The sequence below is a fragment of the Gobius niger genome, assembly GCF_951799975.1.
Source record: "Gobius niger genome assembly, chromosome: 8".
NCBI lineage: Eukaryota > Metazoa > Chordata > Actinopteri > Gobiiformes > Gobiidae > Gobius > Gobius niger.
Window position 1 is genome coordinate 29,373,106 of NC_136859.1, and position 14,860 is coordinate 29,387,965.

General features: G+C 43.1%; 1 protein-coding gene across 1 annotated transcript in view; it reads right to left on the minus strand.

Annotated features, from left to right (window-relative positions):
- Positions 1-4,136: 4,136 nt before the first annotated feature.
- Positions 4,137-14,860, minus strand: part of iglon5 (IgLON family member 5) — a 373,448-nt gene continuing 362,724 nt past the window's right edge. Inside the window, exon 8 of the mRNA XM_079561958.1 lies at positions 4,137-5,200. Coding sequence (XP_079418084.1) covers positions 5,097-5,200 — 104 coding nt within the window. The 3' untranslated portion in view covers positions 4,137-5,096. The remainder of the gene's footprint in view (positions 5,201-14,860) is intronic.

Below are 14,860 nucleotides of genomic sequence, written 5' to 3' on the forward strand. Positions count from 1 at the left end.
TAAACGGATTAAATGCTTTTGTTTTCATTTAGTAGAAACTTAAGCCACATGGATCATTTGCATAATGTAGCTTCATGAAACAGCTGTTGAAATAAAATAACACTAAAGGGAAATGTATGGATCATTTGGATTTCTCTTCTCCTTAAATGTCTTTGTTTGGACACTATGTTGTTGTTGGACACTGTACAGTAGGGGGCGATATGCGCTTTCGTTTGACCCGCACTCCACCAATAACTTTAAAGAAGAAGAAAAACAGCTGTTGGTGATGTCACTTCCCTTTCCCCTGTTTAAGGACGGACAGATTGTTCAAAATGCAGCTGAAGCTCTAGTTCACTAACTGCATAGATCTAACAGGAGTTAGTTGCTAGTGTTACTGCTTAGAGGCTGTAATTTGATGGTTTCAGACGCAGCCATAGTCTTCGTAAGCCACTGTTAGCACTTAGCAAATCTTGCTAATGTGGTGGAGAATGGGCAGAGCCTTCGCTAGCCACCGTTAGCACAGAGGCAACCTAGCAAATGTAAAGGTAAAGGTATAGCCATCGCTCAAAGGGGTTAGGGCTCTGTCCCTAAGCCCTTCGTCTCTCCCTCCCCTCGCTCCCCTTTCACGACAGTCCTCCATAACGTACTGTCAGGACGTGAGCTGAGGGTTCAGTGGATGTTTTGGCCCTGCAATGGAGGAATAAGGGTTTTCAGAGCTCGTAAGAAAAGTAAAGCGCTTCCCGGTCACGAAAGGTGCGTTGTACAAGCTGCTGCTGTCAGAAGAGTCTCTGGGAAAGATTCTAACATGACTCCATCATTCATGAGTGGCTCAAAAAACAAGTCAGAGTGTTGTTGTTGAGGGATGAACATTGTAACATGCATGTAAGCTCTAAAAAGTTGATTTTGCAGAGTAACCCCCCCTTTAAACTGATGGTGTATTGAAACAAGATCTAACTCAACACCTGAATATAATGCAACAGTGTCTTGTCCAGTCTGAACTCGTTCAAGCAACTGCCCGAAAAACAACATTCAACCATATTTTATTGGTTCAACATTAAATTAGTCATTTGGGTTGTTCAGTGATTCCGTTTGTCGATCGACATCTTTTGTTAACATCACTCGCAGCCAGTTAGGCTTGTCTAGTTTATGACATTCTGAGAGAATCCAGAATCAAGCCGCCTCGCTTTCGAACTGGCCCATCAATTCTGCATAAAGCATCCGCCGTGGCTTCGTTCTCATGCGCCGAGTGTTCTGCGAGAGAAATGGAAGAAACACACACCCGATAGCTCTTCATTTTCTTCGAAAGCAGATGCGTGTGCGCCGACATGTCGTGAAACATTACGTGTGTCGACAATGAAACCCCACCGAGACTTCTATCAAACCCACTGCCCATAACACAACACTTTTTACTTGATTTATTATTTTTTGTTGAAAATCCATCCATACGTGAACATTGACGTGCTTTTTTTTCAAACTCACACACAGAAACATGACAGGCTTGTTTGGTTTTTTTTTTTCTTCTTTTCTTTAGACATTTTCTTCATGGTGTTTTCGTTTTCTTTTAATCGTGGACAGACTATGTACATACAGGTGTTATATGTTTCTAGAAAACCACTAGTGCCTTTGACAGAACAATGTACAGAAGACGGAGGAATCGGGAAAAAGCAAACCGAAGGGTGACGGAGACGGGTAAAAGAAGCGTTGACCGAACCTCCCGCTCTTGTGCTTGAAACGAAATCCGTCGATTTTTTTGTTTCGTTTTTATTTTCAACCCCCAGAGCGACAAGACGCATGCACAGACGCCGTTTGCTCCGTCACAACCATCCACCCAAGTACATCTCAGAGGGCAAGAATTTTTGAAAACGACATGTATTGTTTTTTTTTTCCAGATTAAGGGCCATTTAAACAGAGCTTCACAATCATTGCAGAGTACTGTACACAGTTTAAAAGTACAACATTGATAATATCTTGTTAATGGCGTCACACCACAGCTTCCACCGTATTGTCAACTCTTGCACAACAGGGGTTATTGCTGGCTTGAAACCAAAAAAAAAAATCAAAAGAATAAAGACATTCAGACAATTGATTTCAAAACTATCGAAAGCGGCGGCTTGGGTCTTTCAGCGCAGGGTTTTGAATACGTTTTCTGAAAAGTTCCCCCCCGCGAAATTTCCTGTACCACTCAGTTCCGTAGAAGCTTCCATTGTTTGTGCTGCACCTTATTGGACAACTGTTGGATACCTGTGTCATGGTGAAAGGCCATTTCTGCGTATCACAGGTAGGGTTGAAAGAGTGCACGGAAGCCTTTGTCCTTGAAGTGTATTCCTGTCAACTGTGGGATCGAGTTTGATTTATGGGGGTCGCGGGGGCGGCTGGCAGGTGGGACCAGCGGAGTCGGGGGCTCTGTCACAAAGCCAGCCACAGGTAATGGCTAATTACATCTTTATCTCCCCAAGAAGCGAAGCTGTGCGTGAGACATGCTTCCCAAAAAAAAAAAAATCGACGAACGAAAAAATCACCCGCCTAGCTGGAGAAAACACGCTGCGAGAAGTCGACAAAAAACGTGTGACACGCTTTGTGCAATGAGAACAAAACAAAATGTCTGTTGCGGTGTTGGAGACAACTCATAAATTACACCGCTCGCTGCCCGTGGATTGATACGAACTTATCCCAGTTGCACCGTTTTCAAATGTGTTAAAAAGCCCGTCGTGGCGAAACAGAGCACATCGACTTCGAGCAAACCGTTTTTATGCTTCTCTTTTCGACGTGACTTCATGAACTCCAAAGTACAAAAAATGATTCCCCCCCCCACGCACAACTCTTCAAGCCATCGGACCGTTTTTTTTTTTGTGTTTCTTTTTTTTTTTCTCACACCGACTTACTATCCATAGTTTTCAAATACGTATTCAACATCATCGTCATCATCTGTAGTATTATTAACACCAAAAAAGTAAAAGCAGGTATCCTTGCAGAGTAAAACAGACACAGTGCAGGGGGTTAAGGGGGGGTGGGGGAGGGGTAAGGGAAGGGGGTTATGGACTCACGATAGGAACATCTCTAACCGGTACATGCTATCAACAAGCGACAAAACGGAGGGGGGAGGAGGGGGTTTGGGGGGAGGCAGAGCTTCAGCTTCCCAGTACAAGACACTGAAGAACAGTCCAATCGCTGTCCAGGGGAGGCTGAAGCTTATGGGGGTAGGGGAGGGGGGGTGTCATTCTGTTGCCGGGCCGTGGGAGTGGAGGGCGGGGGGGGCGGACGGCACCGGCGTGGCCTCTGTACTGCATATATATTTACACAGGGGTTGAGGGATGGAGGGCGCTTAAGAGTCTTGTTTCCACCGAGCAGGAAAGCACGGCTCAGGTTTAGAAGTTGGCATCTTAAGCCCGGTTTACGCAACACGATTCCCCCCCCCACGATATATATTAAGATGACGCCCTGCAAGAAGTGGATTGTACGTTTGTGAGCCCGCACTCGTTCGAAGCGTGAATCGCAGCTGTGAGCAAAGTGTGTCGTAAGCCGGTACGGCGGAGAAAGCGAAATGCCATCCCCGCTCATGGCCACATGGGCGCTGGTGCTTGTGATTCTGGCGGTGCGCTGGTGCTGTATTTTGTCGACGGCACACTTGACTTCGATCCCGGCCGCGGCGAGAGGATGGCCCACTCTGTTCCAAAAATATCAGACCCTTAATGCTGTCTGTCGCGGCTCGTCTTCGGTCTTAAGACGGCTCTTGGATGGTTCGTCTCCGACAACGAAACCATGCTGCGTACCCCCCGCTTTATTAGAGGTTCAATTATTCTCATTGCAATAATAGAAACGTTAAAAAACAATTGAAAGATATGGGTTCTCCAAGGAATATCGAAAGGACTGCTGCTAGATATTCAGCGGACGAAACCTAAGAAGGCAAGAAGGACGTCCAAGCCCCAACCGACCCAGGGATTGAACGCAGGACCTTCTTGCTATGACGTGAGAGGGCTAACCACTCAGTGAGGAATAAGGTTTTCTGTGTGCTTGATTCTACAAGGTTAGGTTTAAAAACTGGATGTTACAGACAGAAACAACAGTACATTTTCTAGAAAACGATTGCTTCAAAGGGAACACGGAATTTGGTCGGTACGTTACATCCTTTTTGCCTCGTTCTGTTCTGGCCTTTCGAGATTTTGGGAAACCTTCCGATCATTCCCGATTGGACGTTGGTTAGTCGTCCATCGCGTTCCGAGCATGAGCGAAACTAGATCAGCCGACGGCGATGACGAAAACGCAACGCGCCAAACTGCGCGCCCCGCTGAGTGGAAACCGGACTCGTAAGCATTGGTTGATCGGACAGCAACAAACAGGGGGTGGAGAAAGGTTTGGGGGCAGTCAGGGGTCCACATGCGTAAGTATAACCCCCCCTAAAAATTACACCCGGGGGGACACGGTCAGGACTGACGCCGTCGTGACACCCAGCCTTTCCGTGGAGTACATTTTGACATCATTCATAGCAGACTCACTGCTACACAGATAAAAAGCCATACATGTTTGTCAATGCGCGCGTTGGGTGACACTTCACATGGTCACCTGTTTTTCGGAAACCACGGTGCGGTCACGTGACCTTCCGTATCACATCCCATTCCCCGGTACAATCCGTCTTGGTGATATTCTGTAAGGCAAACATTGTAGGTCAGTCATTAAAGTCTTTTTTTTTTTTCTATTTTACATACAGTATTTGATCGTCCAGGTGTTAGATTAGCTATTTTCTCATGTGGTCACCGATACAATAATCTTTAATATACACTCTTGACCAGCCCGGTGGTGGCGATGGCGGGGTAACAAAATAGGGTGGCACCAAGTCAGAAAAAATTGTGGGAAAACGACAGAAAGAGAGATGGATAAAAGGGAGTAGCTCTTTCCGGCGTGGTGGTGTTGGTGGTTTTGTCGTCGGGTGTGGCCGATGTGGGATGGCTCCTGGTTCGATGCATATTCTTTTTAGTTCACAGTGATGGGTTCGTAATTAAAGAATTTTATATCCGTCTTCTTTCCGTCAGAAAAGAGTAAAGGGGAGAGAGCAGGAGACGGGAGAGAGAGGGCTCGGCGGGTCAAATTCCAGTCGCTGCCTTTTTTTTTCCTTTTTTTTTTTAAACCTTCAGCAGAAGAACAGCGGAAAGTGACACCAAGACGCTCACGCCGACGCTCAGCTCCGACTGTAGACCGCTACCTCGACCGTATACGGCCCCCGGTCCTGGAGGAACACAAACAAAAAGACAAAAAGGTGCGTCAGGTTAACAGCACTGAGGGTTGAGCAAATGCTAAGAGTTCACAGTGTTGTGTTTGGGTGCTGGTGATGCGAGGCAGCAATGATGCGTAATAAGGAGAAATCTTTACTTTTAATCATTCCCAAATAAACAGAACTGGCATGTCTCATCCCCTCGTGGCTCTCTCTAGAATGCAGGAGAGGGTCGGGGAAGAGAGAAGAGGTAACGCTAACCCACAGACAGACGGACATATCGTGAGACTCTGGGCTCCATAGCGTTCTGCAAAACGCTGCTTGGTTTATGAAAATCTGCTTCATATTTAAGTCAAAAAAACATCTGTAAAGCTGCAATCGTGATAAAATTATAATCGTGACCCGACCTGAGGTAACATGATTGGGTGCTGTAGTTGTGGTTGACGTGGTTCATCAGAAATGGCTCTTACATCACTATAACATAGAATTAATTTTCAATAAATACAGTAGATTTGCAGGTAAGCTAAACAGTCCATACCGACATTTAACTGATGGTGACATTCATTTCTCTTGGCCTTATGGATGTTGTCTCGCGCTGATGTCCTGACACAAGAGAGATGCTAAGAAGTTATTTAATTATTGAACTGCTCACAATGACAGAATTGAATAGAACCGACTAGAATTTGTATTTTTCAGATTCTAGAACAGGGGCTCCTAATATTAGGCCTATCTCCTTGTTACATTTTCCTCGTTAAAGGGATATTTCAGTATTTTTGACATAGGGCCTAATTTCCAAGTTATCCAGAGTGCTGTTGATTTCTGGAGATATATACATATATATTTATTCATGGAGCCCTTTTATTTGAAGAGTTTCGTGGCGCGAGGCTAGTGCTAGGCTAGTGCAAGTCTATGGTAACTAGTAGCCTGCATTAAAAACAATCTGACCTGAGCACAGTGCACCTGAGGCAAATCACTTATAACACCACACTACCCGTATAAATGTCTGTGTTGACTGAATAGTGTTTGAAATATAACCATTTTTGCATTTAAAAGAACTTATATTTGAGCAGCATCAGCTTCCTGGTTGTAGCTACACAGCGGCGGAATGATCTGCTAGCTTACCAGATCTACAGTAGTTTGTTTACCTGCGGCCGGCATTACTACATGTGGAATTCACAAAGGAGCTTTCTACAGCTTCTACTAGCACTAGCCTAGCACCACTAAACTCTTCAAACATAAGGACTGCATGAATTTAAAAAAAAAAATCAACAACTCTGGATAACGAGGCCCTATGTCAAAAATCCTACAATATCCCTTTAAATTGTCACATCCATTATCGGTTCTCTCAGGTGTCCAACCCTTTCAACCTTTGACCTATGGACTCTCTAGAAGGCAACCTATTAGTTAAAATGTTTAGTGGGCATAGGGGTTAGACCAGGGGTGCCCAAACTTTTTGTCTCCGAGGGCCAAAATGAAAAAGTGCCTGTGAGTCGCGGGCCAAACACGGCGATGTCAAGCACGAAAAACACATATAACTGCAAATTATGAAGTTACTTTATTTTATTTACGTTTTATTTATATTCGATAGCCTAGCATTTGATTCTATCTATGCAAATAACATGCATAGATAGAATCTATCCATTAAAACAAATGGTAACTGTGGCAAAAGCCTAGTTTTAGTAGAACAAAATCAACAATTGTAGCAAAAAAGTGCAAAATGTAAAAAATAAATAAATAAAACAGTACCTGCAGCACCTACACTAACTTAACCTCATTCATTAACTCAAAGAAAATGCCACATTAGATTATTTTGAAAGTGTCAGTTCAGCATCAATTCTTTAATAAGTCCATTTTTAACATATACTGTTGTTGATGTTAACAACCTTTGCAATAAAAGTTGGAAAACTGTGAAAGTTGATGCCACAACACTCTGTGATTGATAAATACCAAGTTCCTTAACTCTGTGAAAGGAGTGAAACAGCGCCCCCAATTTCACGCCAGTGGTCAAAAAGTGTACTGCATCCATATTTACCATTGAGAATGAATGGAAGAGAGTTAGTATTAACCACACAAGCGCAAAAGTCACTCTCTGGCGGGCCAACAGAATTGTTTCGGTAGGCCAAATTTGGGCACCCCTGGGTTAGACAGAGACTAGACTCTTTTAGACTTTGCTGGTAAGACATTGACACGCTGATTACCCAAGATTGATTGCATAACAAGCTTGTTACAGTATATAATGGGAGTTTTACAAAGCCCATATACAGAAGTACAAACATTGTCCAGGCTTTGCACGTCAATGCGATCGTGTTCATCATCTTGATCACGACAGTTGGCCTGTGGCGACGACTCCGTTCGGGAAAACAGTCGCGGTCTGTTTGCTTCCGTCGTGCGTTCTTATATTTGCATTAGCTTACACAGCTTTAAACGCTCAACTCTGTTTACAAAGCCACATGATAAACGAGCCGCATTCATCACTTTCTCCAGCAGTTTATGGACTTTTCTGGGGGAACATTACGGACTAAAGTCTTCTTTTTAAATCATCTCACAGATCGTAAATTACCGGGGGGGAAGATAATGAAATATATGCTGAAAAGTATGAACAGTGAGAGATGCCAGATAAAAAATTAAAAGGGAGTTAAAAGTGAAATATAACCGAGACTTGAGAAAACACGGTCCTAAATTGTGTGTGAGGACACTTTGATGTTGAATTTGCATAAATGATTTTGTGTTGTTGTTTTTTTTTTCTCCAAAAAAGCGCACACTAAGAGCCAAATAGTGCTCATTTATTGTCAATTTTTGGACTTTTTTTTTCCCACAGTTAACCTTCAAAGTTTGTTGAAACAATCAAGCGAGTTGATAAACAGGGTGTTAGAGCCAGGAAGGAAACATGACTGCCATTTCCTCATCCAATTAAGCCTAATTAAGATTTCATTCCCAATTAGATGCTTGGAAAAGTGCTGGTCTCCCTGTAAAAAAAAACCCCATTACACTCACTATTTTCATCCACATTTACGAGCTAAAAATACCAATTATTTCACCTATTCAAGTGATTAAAATAATAGCTGTGCGGACGTACAGGCTGTGCTGGAAAATCTGCAGCTATTACAATCGACGACAAAAGAAATATATAAAGAAAAACAATATATTATAATCACTGCATTAAAAAAAGAAAAAAGAACCATATTATTTTTCAGTACAAGTCGTTCATTCCTTTCTCTGTAATTTCACTCGAAGATGTGGAATAAATTATAGGCTGCAGTGAAAATGTCAAAGTGGGGCTGACAGGTAGAACAGTCACTTGGATCACATGGAGTTATAATCACAGTAATGATGAACACTTCATTTTATAGAGACCTGTATAAGAGAGAAAATGGGAGTTATTCAAGCTATTATTACGGACTGGACAAAAACACTGTATTTTTACTCATATTCACTCTTTTACATTTGAACTTTCCTTTTCAATATGAACTTTCCAAACTTTGTAACCTAGTTTAGGCTTTCAGTCTTTCAGTGCCTATTTTTGATCATCTTTATTCACACACTTTAAACCCTGTGGCCTAAACAACAATGCAGAACATTTCTACATTTGCTCAAGCAGGAAGAGGAAATCTGTCTCCATCTTCCATGAAAAAACCTCATTAAGGATTCTAATCGCAGCTATAGAGACAGACGGGGGGAGAGATAATGTGCAGAGAAAGATGCTCATTCAGGGGTGAGAACGAGGGCCAAACTTTTCAACCTTGATCCTGAAGAGCCACAAAGGCACCGACCATTCGAGAACCAGGGGTGGGAGTTTATCGTGATTAAATAGAATGCGCTCATTATATTTAATCACTATAAACTATAACTTTATGCCTGGTCTTTTTCTTTTGTTTTTAATGCTTGTATTAGATCAGGGTCTCCAACAGGCAGCCCACGGGCCAGATTTGGCCTGGGGGCCGCCTGATTTGCAACGGAAATGAAACGTAAACGAGGATGACATTTAACATTAAAAAATGACAAAAAATAGTGATGAAAATACGGTGAAAATATAAGCAGATAAAAAGGGGAACTATATTGTGAGGCGTAATGATACGAGGAGCACAACGTCCACGCAGTAACTCCTAAAGACTTCCCCCCGCTCACTTCCGTCAATAACCTTTAGGTTTTTTATCTGCTTATAAAATCGACATGTTACATTTCTGTGTAAATATACTTTGCTTGAAAACACTTCACGTAACTTTATTTAAATAGGGAACACGTGGAAGAGCTTGGTAGCTTCTATCGTGAGCTTTTTTGGAGCTATATGACATGTGGGAGAGGCTGCGTATGTGCTCCGTTTGCGTGACAGAGCGCACGGACAAAGACCAGACGGGGATATATTAACTCGTCTAAGGTTAGGTAAGAACATATCTCAGTATGTAGAAACGGTGGCCTATTCCTTTAAGCCTGCCAGTCAATCACTCGACCATTTCCCAGCCGCGCTGTGACCCTCCTCCGCCCCTCCTCCGCCTGGCCTCTCCGCCCCATCACCACCAGTGTCCGGGCTCCGGGGGAAGATTCTGGCCCTCATCCATCAATGCCATGTATTTCATCATTAATGCAATCACGTTTCATGTTCAATAAAACTTCTCTAACGCAGTCTGTCTTTGTGAGTCTCTACAAGTTGAATTCATTTGAGCCTTGCAGTTTGATAACAAACAATACCCAGCCTGCTTGTTAGGCTGGTGAAAAGCCAATGCTTCTTTATTCAATATGTATCAGGGGTATATACTGTATGCACTTATTTCCACTCTTAACAGAACTATCTACAGTCCGTACTGAGAGTTAATGTTTCTTACTTGTCTGGCTTCTTTTGCCAGGCTGTTGCAGAGCTGTGGCATCACCTGCATAACCTCGAAACACAAATTAGTCAAATATTGTCTCCTAATAGCACTTTCAGTTTGGATCACACTGTATTGCACTGTATGTATAGCATATACAGTGGAGTATGTCAACAAACAAAGGGTTCAAGACACTATTACTTACTGTATCAGCCTAAGCTGCTGTGAAAGCAAGGGGAAAGAAAGTGGCCCACTAATAACACTTCAGCTTTGAATACAGCTGAAGAATATCATTTCAGCCTGACCGTGAATTCAGCCTTTGAAGGTTTACCTGCGACCGGACGGTGGAAGAATGAGTCAGTCGAAAGTCCGTCGCCTTGCTTTGGAAATGTCCGCAAATAAAGCCATCGATTCATTCATCGTCGACAACTGCTGTAAAGCGAACGTTTGGACCCATCGCTTTGGAGGAGCTACCCGTGCCCTTGCTCTCAGAAATTGGATTCACAAGTGTCGGACGTGTCAGATGTGGAATATTAGACACTACCACTGGCGCATATGGATCAAATAGTACAGAACCTAAACATAGCATACAATTCATGATGGATCTTTAGCTCGCACGACTCCATCTGATGATTCTTGAGGTGCAGGTGCAGAAACACTGAGCAGTTAGAGTTGAAATCTGGGAATAAATGTAAGCTCTCATATTCCATTACTAACTCAGAAAATTACTGACTTACATGTGACTAAAAGCCTACATCATTACACTACTGTCACATCCGTTGTTGTGGCATCAGATCCGTGACTTTTCCTTTTCTTTCAACGCCGGTTACAAGCAGATTGAAAGAATAATCAGTCAAGTTTTTCTCCGCGCTTCAGGCTCAAAAATAGCTGCACAATGACGGGTCCTGCCATCTGTTGGAGTCCGCAGTATGGCAATCTGCGGCTGTCAGCAGGAGGTGTATACAGCCCTTGCATTAAGTGGAAAAACTGTAGTTATACCATATGAACCTTTTTTTTTTTATTCTTGAGCAGCAGGCAGCCCGCATATGTCTACATAGGGTGAAAATGACCGTATCCTCAAGTGGATTTCAATTATGTGAGTCAATATGTGGTGTAAATGAAGCCTCATGTAGGTCATACGGAGCACTCACATCCTGTCTTTTTTCAACACACACACACACACCTGACCTCTTAAACCTCACCTGAACCCAGTACATTAGTGTACTAAATAGCAACGAAAATGAAATGTAAATGAGGATGAAAATCAACACCAAAAAAATGACAAAAATTAGTGACAAAAAACCTAAAAAAAATGGCGCCCCACCTCAGTTAAAGGGATATTTCCGGATTTTTTATTCATGCAGCCTGTATATTTCAAGAGTTTAGTGGTGCTAGGCTAGTGCTTGGCTAGTGCAGGTCTATGGTAACTAGTAGCCTGCATTAAAAACCTCTTCAAAATCATTGGGTCGTCCTCCAAACGTTGCCACATCTGATTTGTAGAAAGCTCCTTTGTGAATTCCACGTGTAGTAACGCCGGCCGCAGGTAAACAAACTACTGTAGATCCGGTAAGCTAGCAGATCACTCAGCCGCTGCGTAGCTTAAACCAGGAAGCTGATGCTGCTCAAATATAAAATGGTTATATTTCAAACACTATTCAGTCAACATAGACATTTCTATGGGTAGTCTGGTGTTATAAGTGATTTGCCTCAGGTGCACTGTGCTTGGGTCAGATTGTGATTTAATGCAGGCTACTAGTTACCATAGACATGCGCTAGCCTAGCACTAGCCTAGCACCACCAAACTCTTCAAATAAGGACTGCATGAATAAATATATATGTATATATCTCCAGAAATCAACAACACTCTGGATAACTAGGAAATGAGGCACTATGTCAAAAATCCTGAACTATCCCTTTAAGGTGGGAGGTAAGAGAGGTTAAAATGATATTTATGTCCGTGTAAGCTCTCAGACTAGTTCACCTTTAAGTTCCACCTCTGATCCAACTCTTTTCCAAGTTTTTCAAGCTTCCCTGAACATCAAACTGCTCATTTCCTTCTTTCCCCCGTTCCTTTCTGAATTCAATGCCACTATCACCAGCAATTATATTTATAAGCTGCGATAATTGCGAATCGAGAAATGTTTTTCAGTTGATTTCTGCAGCTAAAGACAGTCCCCTGAAAACGTAAGTCATTCCTCAACTCTATTATTTAGCTGTGATTCAGACACTGAAGGAATTTGATCTGCGCTCTTCACTTTTGAATTCATAACAGTGAATTCATTTGATTTGCTTTTTTTCGATGCAGTTTTTCTAGTTCCTTAAAACACTTTGAATTGAATATAAATTGTGCTCTGCAAAGTGCTCTGCAAAGTCTTGATTGCTTTTCTGCTGAATCTCTCTCGCCGAAGGTACTTTCAATCATAAAACAATGATTGCATGCACTATAAGCTGATATGTCGACGTAAGCTCTCCGTCATCTCGGGATATTCTGTTACATCTGAACCACTTTGTTTTTGTGTTAAAGGCACTTCATCCCACATTCAAGAGGATCTGCAGTTTGCTGACACTGAACTATCATCTAACGTAACACAGTGAGGGTGCGGAGGGACCAGTGGGGAAAGCCCTTCTCTTTGGTCCTCATGGCGGGGTACCTATATAGCTGCAAAATCACCCCCTGCCAGAAGGTTTGTTAGCCTTGTTGCCTAGTTTAAAGGTGCATTATGCTACACTTTAGGCAAAAAAAAAACAAGTTGATATTTGTGTGTAGCGACCCAGGAGTGGTCAGCTTGGTGCCTTTACTTTCCATCACGGTGGTTTAGTTTAGTTCAGTTTATTTTGAACTTAAAAATAATAATAATGCACAACAATACAATTCAAAAAGGAGTGGGGTGAGGTGTGACCATAGATATATGATGAGATAACCAGTGTTCCATTCAGCCCCATTCATAATAATGATAATGAAATGGTCTGTGAAATAATCATGGCTGCTCAATCTCCTCCAACGAAGCCTCACGGGGCAGGCAGACCGGCTACGAGCCTCCAGAGCCTGTCAATCATAGATTTAGGCTTCCTCTTTTTAGGGCTGACATACCAAAACCAGCGTGGTTAAAAATATAATATATATCTTTCTTTACCTCTATATAACTCTTTGGAGCCAGGCTTTTAAGCAGTTTAAATGAGGCCCAAAGCTACATAGGAATCCTGTTTCCAAAGTGTCTTTTGGAGTCGCCCCTGGCCACCAGGGGGTGGTGTTACAGCAATGTCAGTGCCCAGTCATGAGGACCAAAGAGAAGGGCTTTCCTCACCCATTGAGTGTGACCTTATTTGGTCCCATCCCCTCTGTACAACGCCCCAGGATCAACTGTTTTGAAGGTTTTCCGGTGAAAGGGTCCGTCAGCAGCGAAAACCTTCCAAACAATTGATCCTGGAGTGTCCTAGAGACCACTGTGATGGAAAGTAAAGGTGCCATGCTGACCACTCACTCAGCCACGGGGTCACTACAAGGTCAAATATGCACAAACAAAAACAAAAATCACATTAAAAGTTGCATGATGCACCTTTAAGCTTTGGGCTTTGATCGACATTCCCTGGAGCACTGTGGAGGCTTGTTGCTGCTCAGACGGCCTCACGGGGGCAGTTTCGATGCCTTTATGTCAATTTTTTTGCAACATGAGACTGAGTTGCCATCCTGGATTCTCTCTCAAATGGATTAATTCATGTAAACGGAGCGGAGTGAGCAGTGACAGTCCACAAATACATTTCTATTCAATCCCTCCACTCAGAGGCATATTTATTCAGCTTCCGTAGCATCGTCACCCTTTCCATTCGTGATCGCCACATCTTTTCACCGCCCCCCCCCCTCCTCCCGAAATAGTCGCGCCCGGTCTGGAACCAAAAGCCATTTGTTGTGCCCTGATGATGCCACGCGGAGATTAGGGAAAAGGAGAAAGGAGGCAGCGGGACACTTGATGGAGCGATAGGCTGACAGCAGCTTCAACAGGCGGAAAACTGAAAAATCAAAAAGGCTCGGGGAAGACGTATGGGCCCGGCGAGGGAGTCAGTCACTGAAGGGGAAACCGGCCAATGTAATGAGTAAAAAGGGGAGCGGAGGAAAAAAGGGAGGAAACAAGGAGCGATAGATGAAGGACTCACTTAAGATGGTAATGGCTAAACGGGAGGAAGGAGGAAAATGGGAAACGCTATAAAATCGCTCACTGGGGACGCTTAATGTGAATCGGGCCGGGGGAGAGGGATGGCAACTTAGGGAGGGCGAGAGCGGAGTTGATGGGGGAAGCAGTTTTTTAAGCGATTGCGGCAAATAGTCTTGCAAAAGTAGTCAACTGGACGGGGTTGTTTAGAATTAGGATGGCATCATTTGGGGGGGAAATGACAAACTAATGGCAATTCCTTGTTTCAGAAAAGCTATTAGATTCGTATTCACCTCTTACCCCGACCTTAACTGAGCTCAACAAACTTTTTGGTGCGTTGTCACTGCGTTTTTGTCACATTTTTTTAAGCGTTTTTGATGCTTTTTTCAAGAAGTTTTTAGATTTGGGTTAAGCCAAACTGGAGGAAATGTGCTTGGTTCAGGTGGGGGTTAAGAGGTTAACAAAAAAAGCAGTTATTGCCTTTAGCCTCATTTAAACGGTGCCCCCCTCTATTCATGCACAACGTATTGAACAAGCCTTGTATTGACTAATCTACACAATAATATCATAGGCTCACTGTCTTAAAGGTGCATTATGCAACTTTTTATGAGAAAAAAAAGCAAATATATTTGTGTGTATTCGACCTTGTGACCCGGCGCCTGTACGAGTGGTCAATATGACGGCTTTACATTTCATATTGGTCTGTAGGACGCTCCAGAATCAAT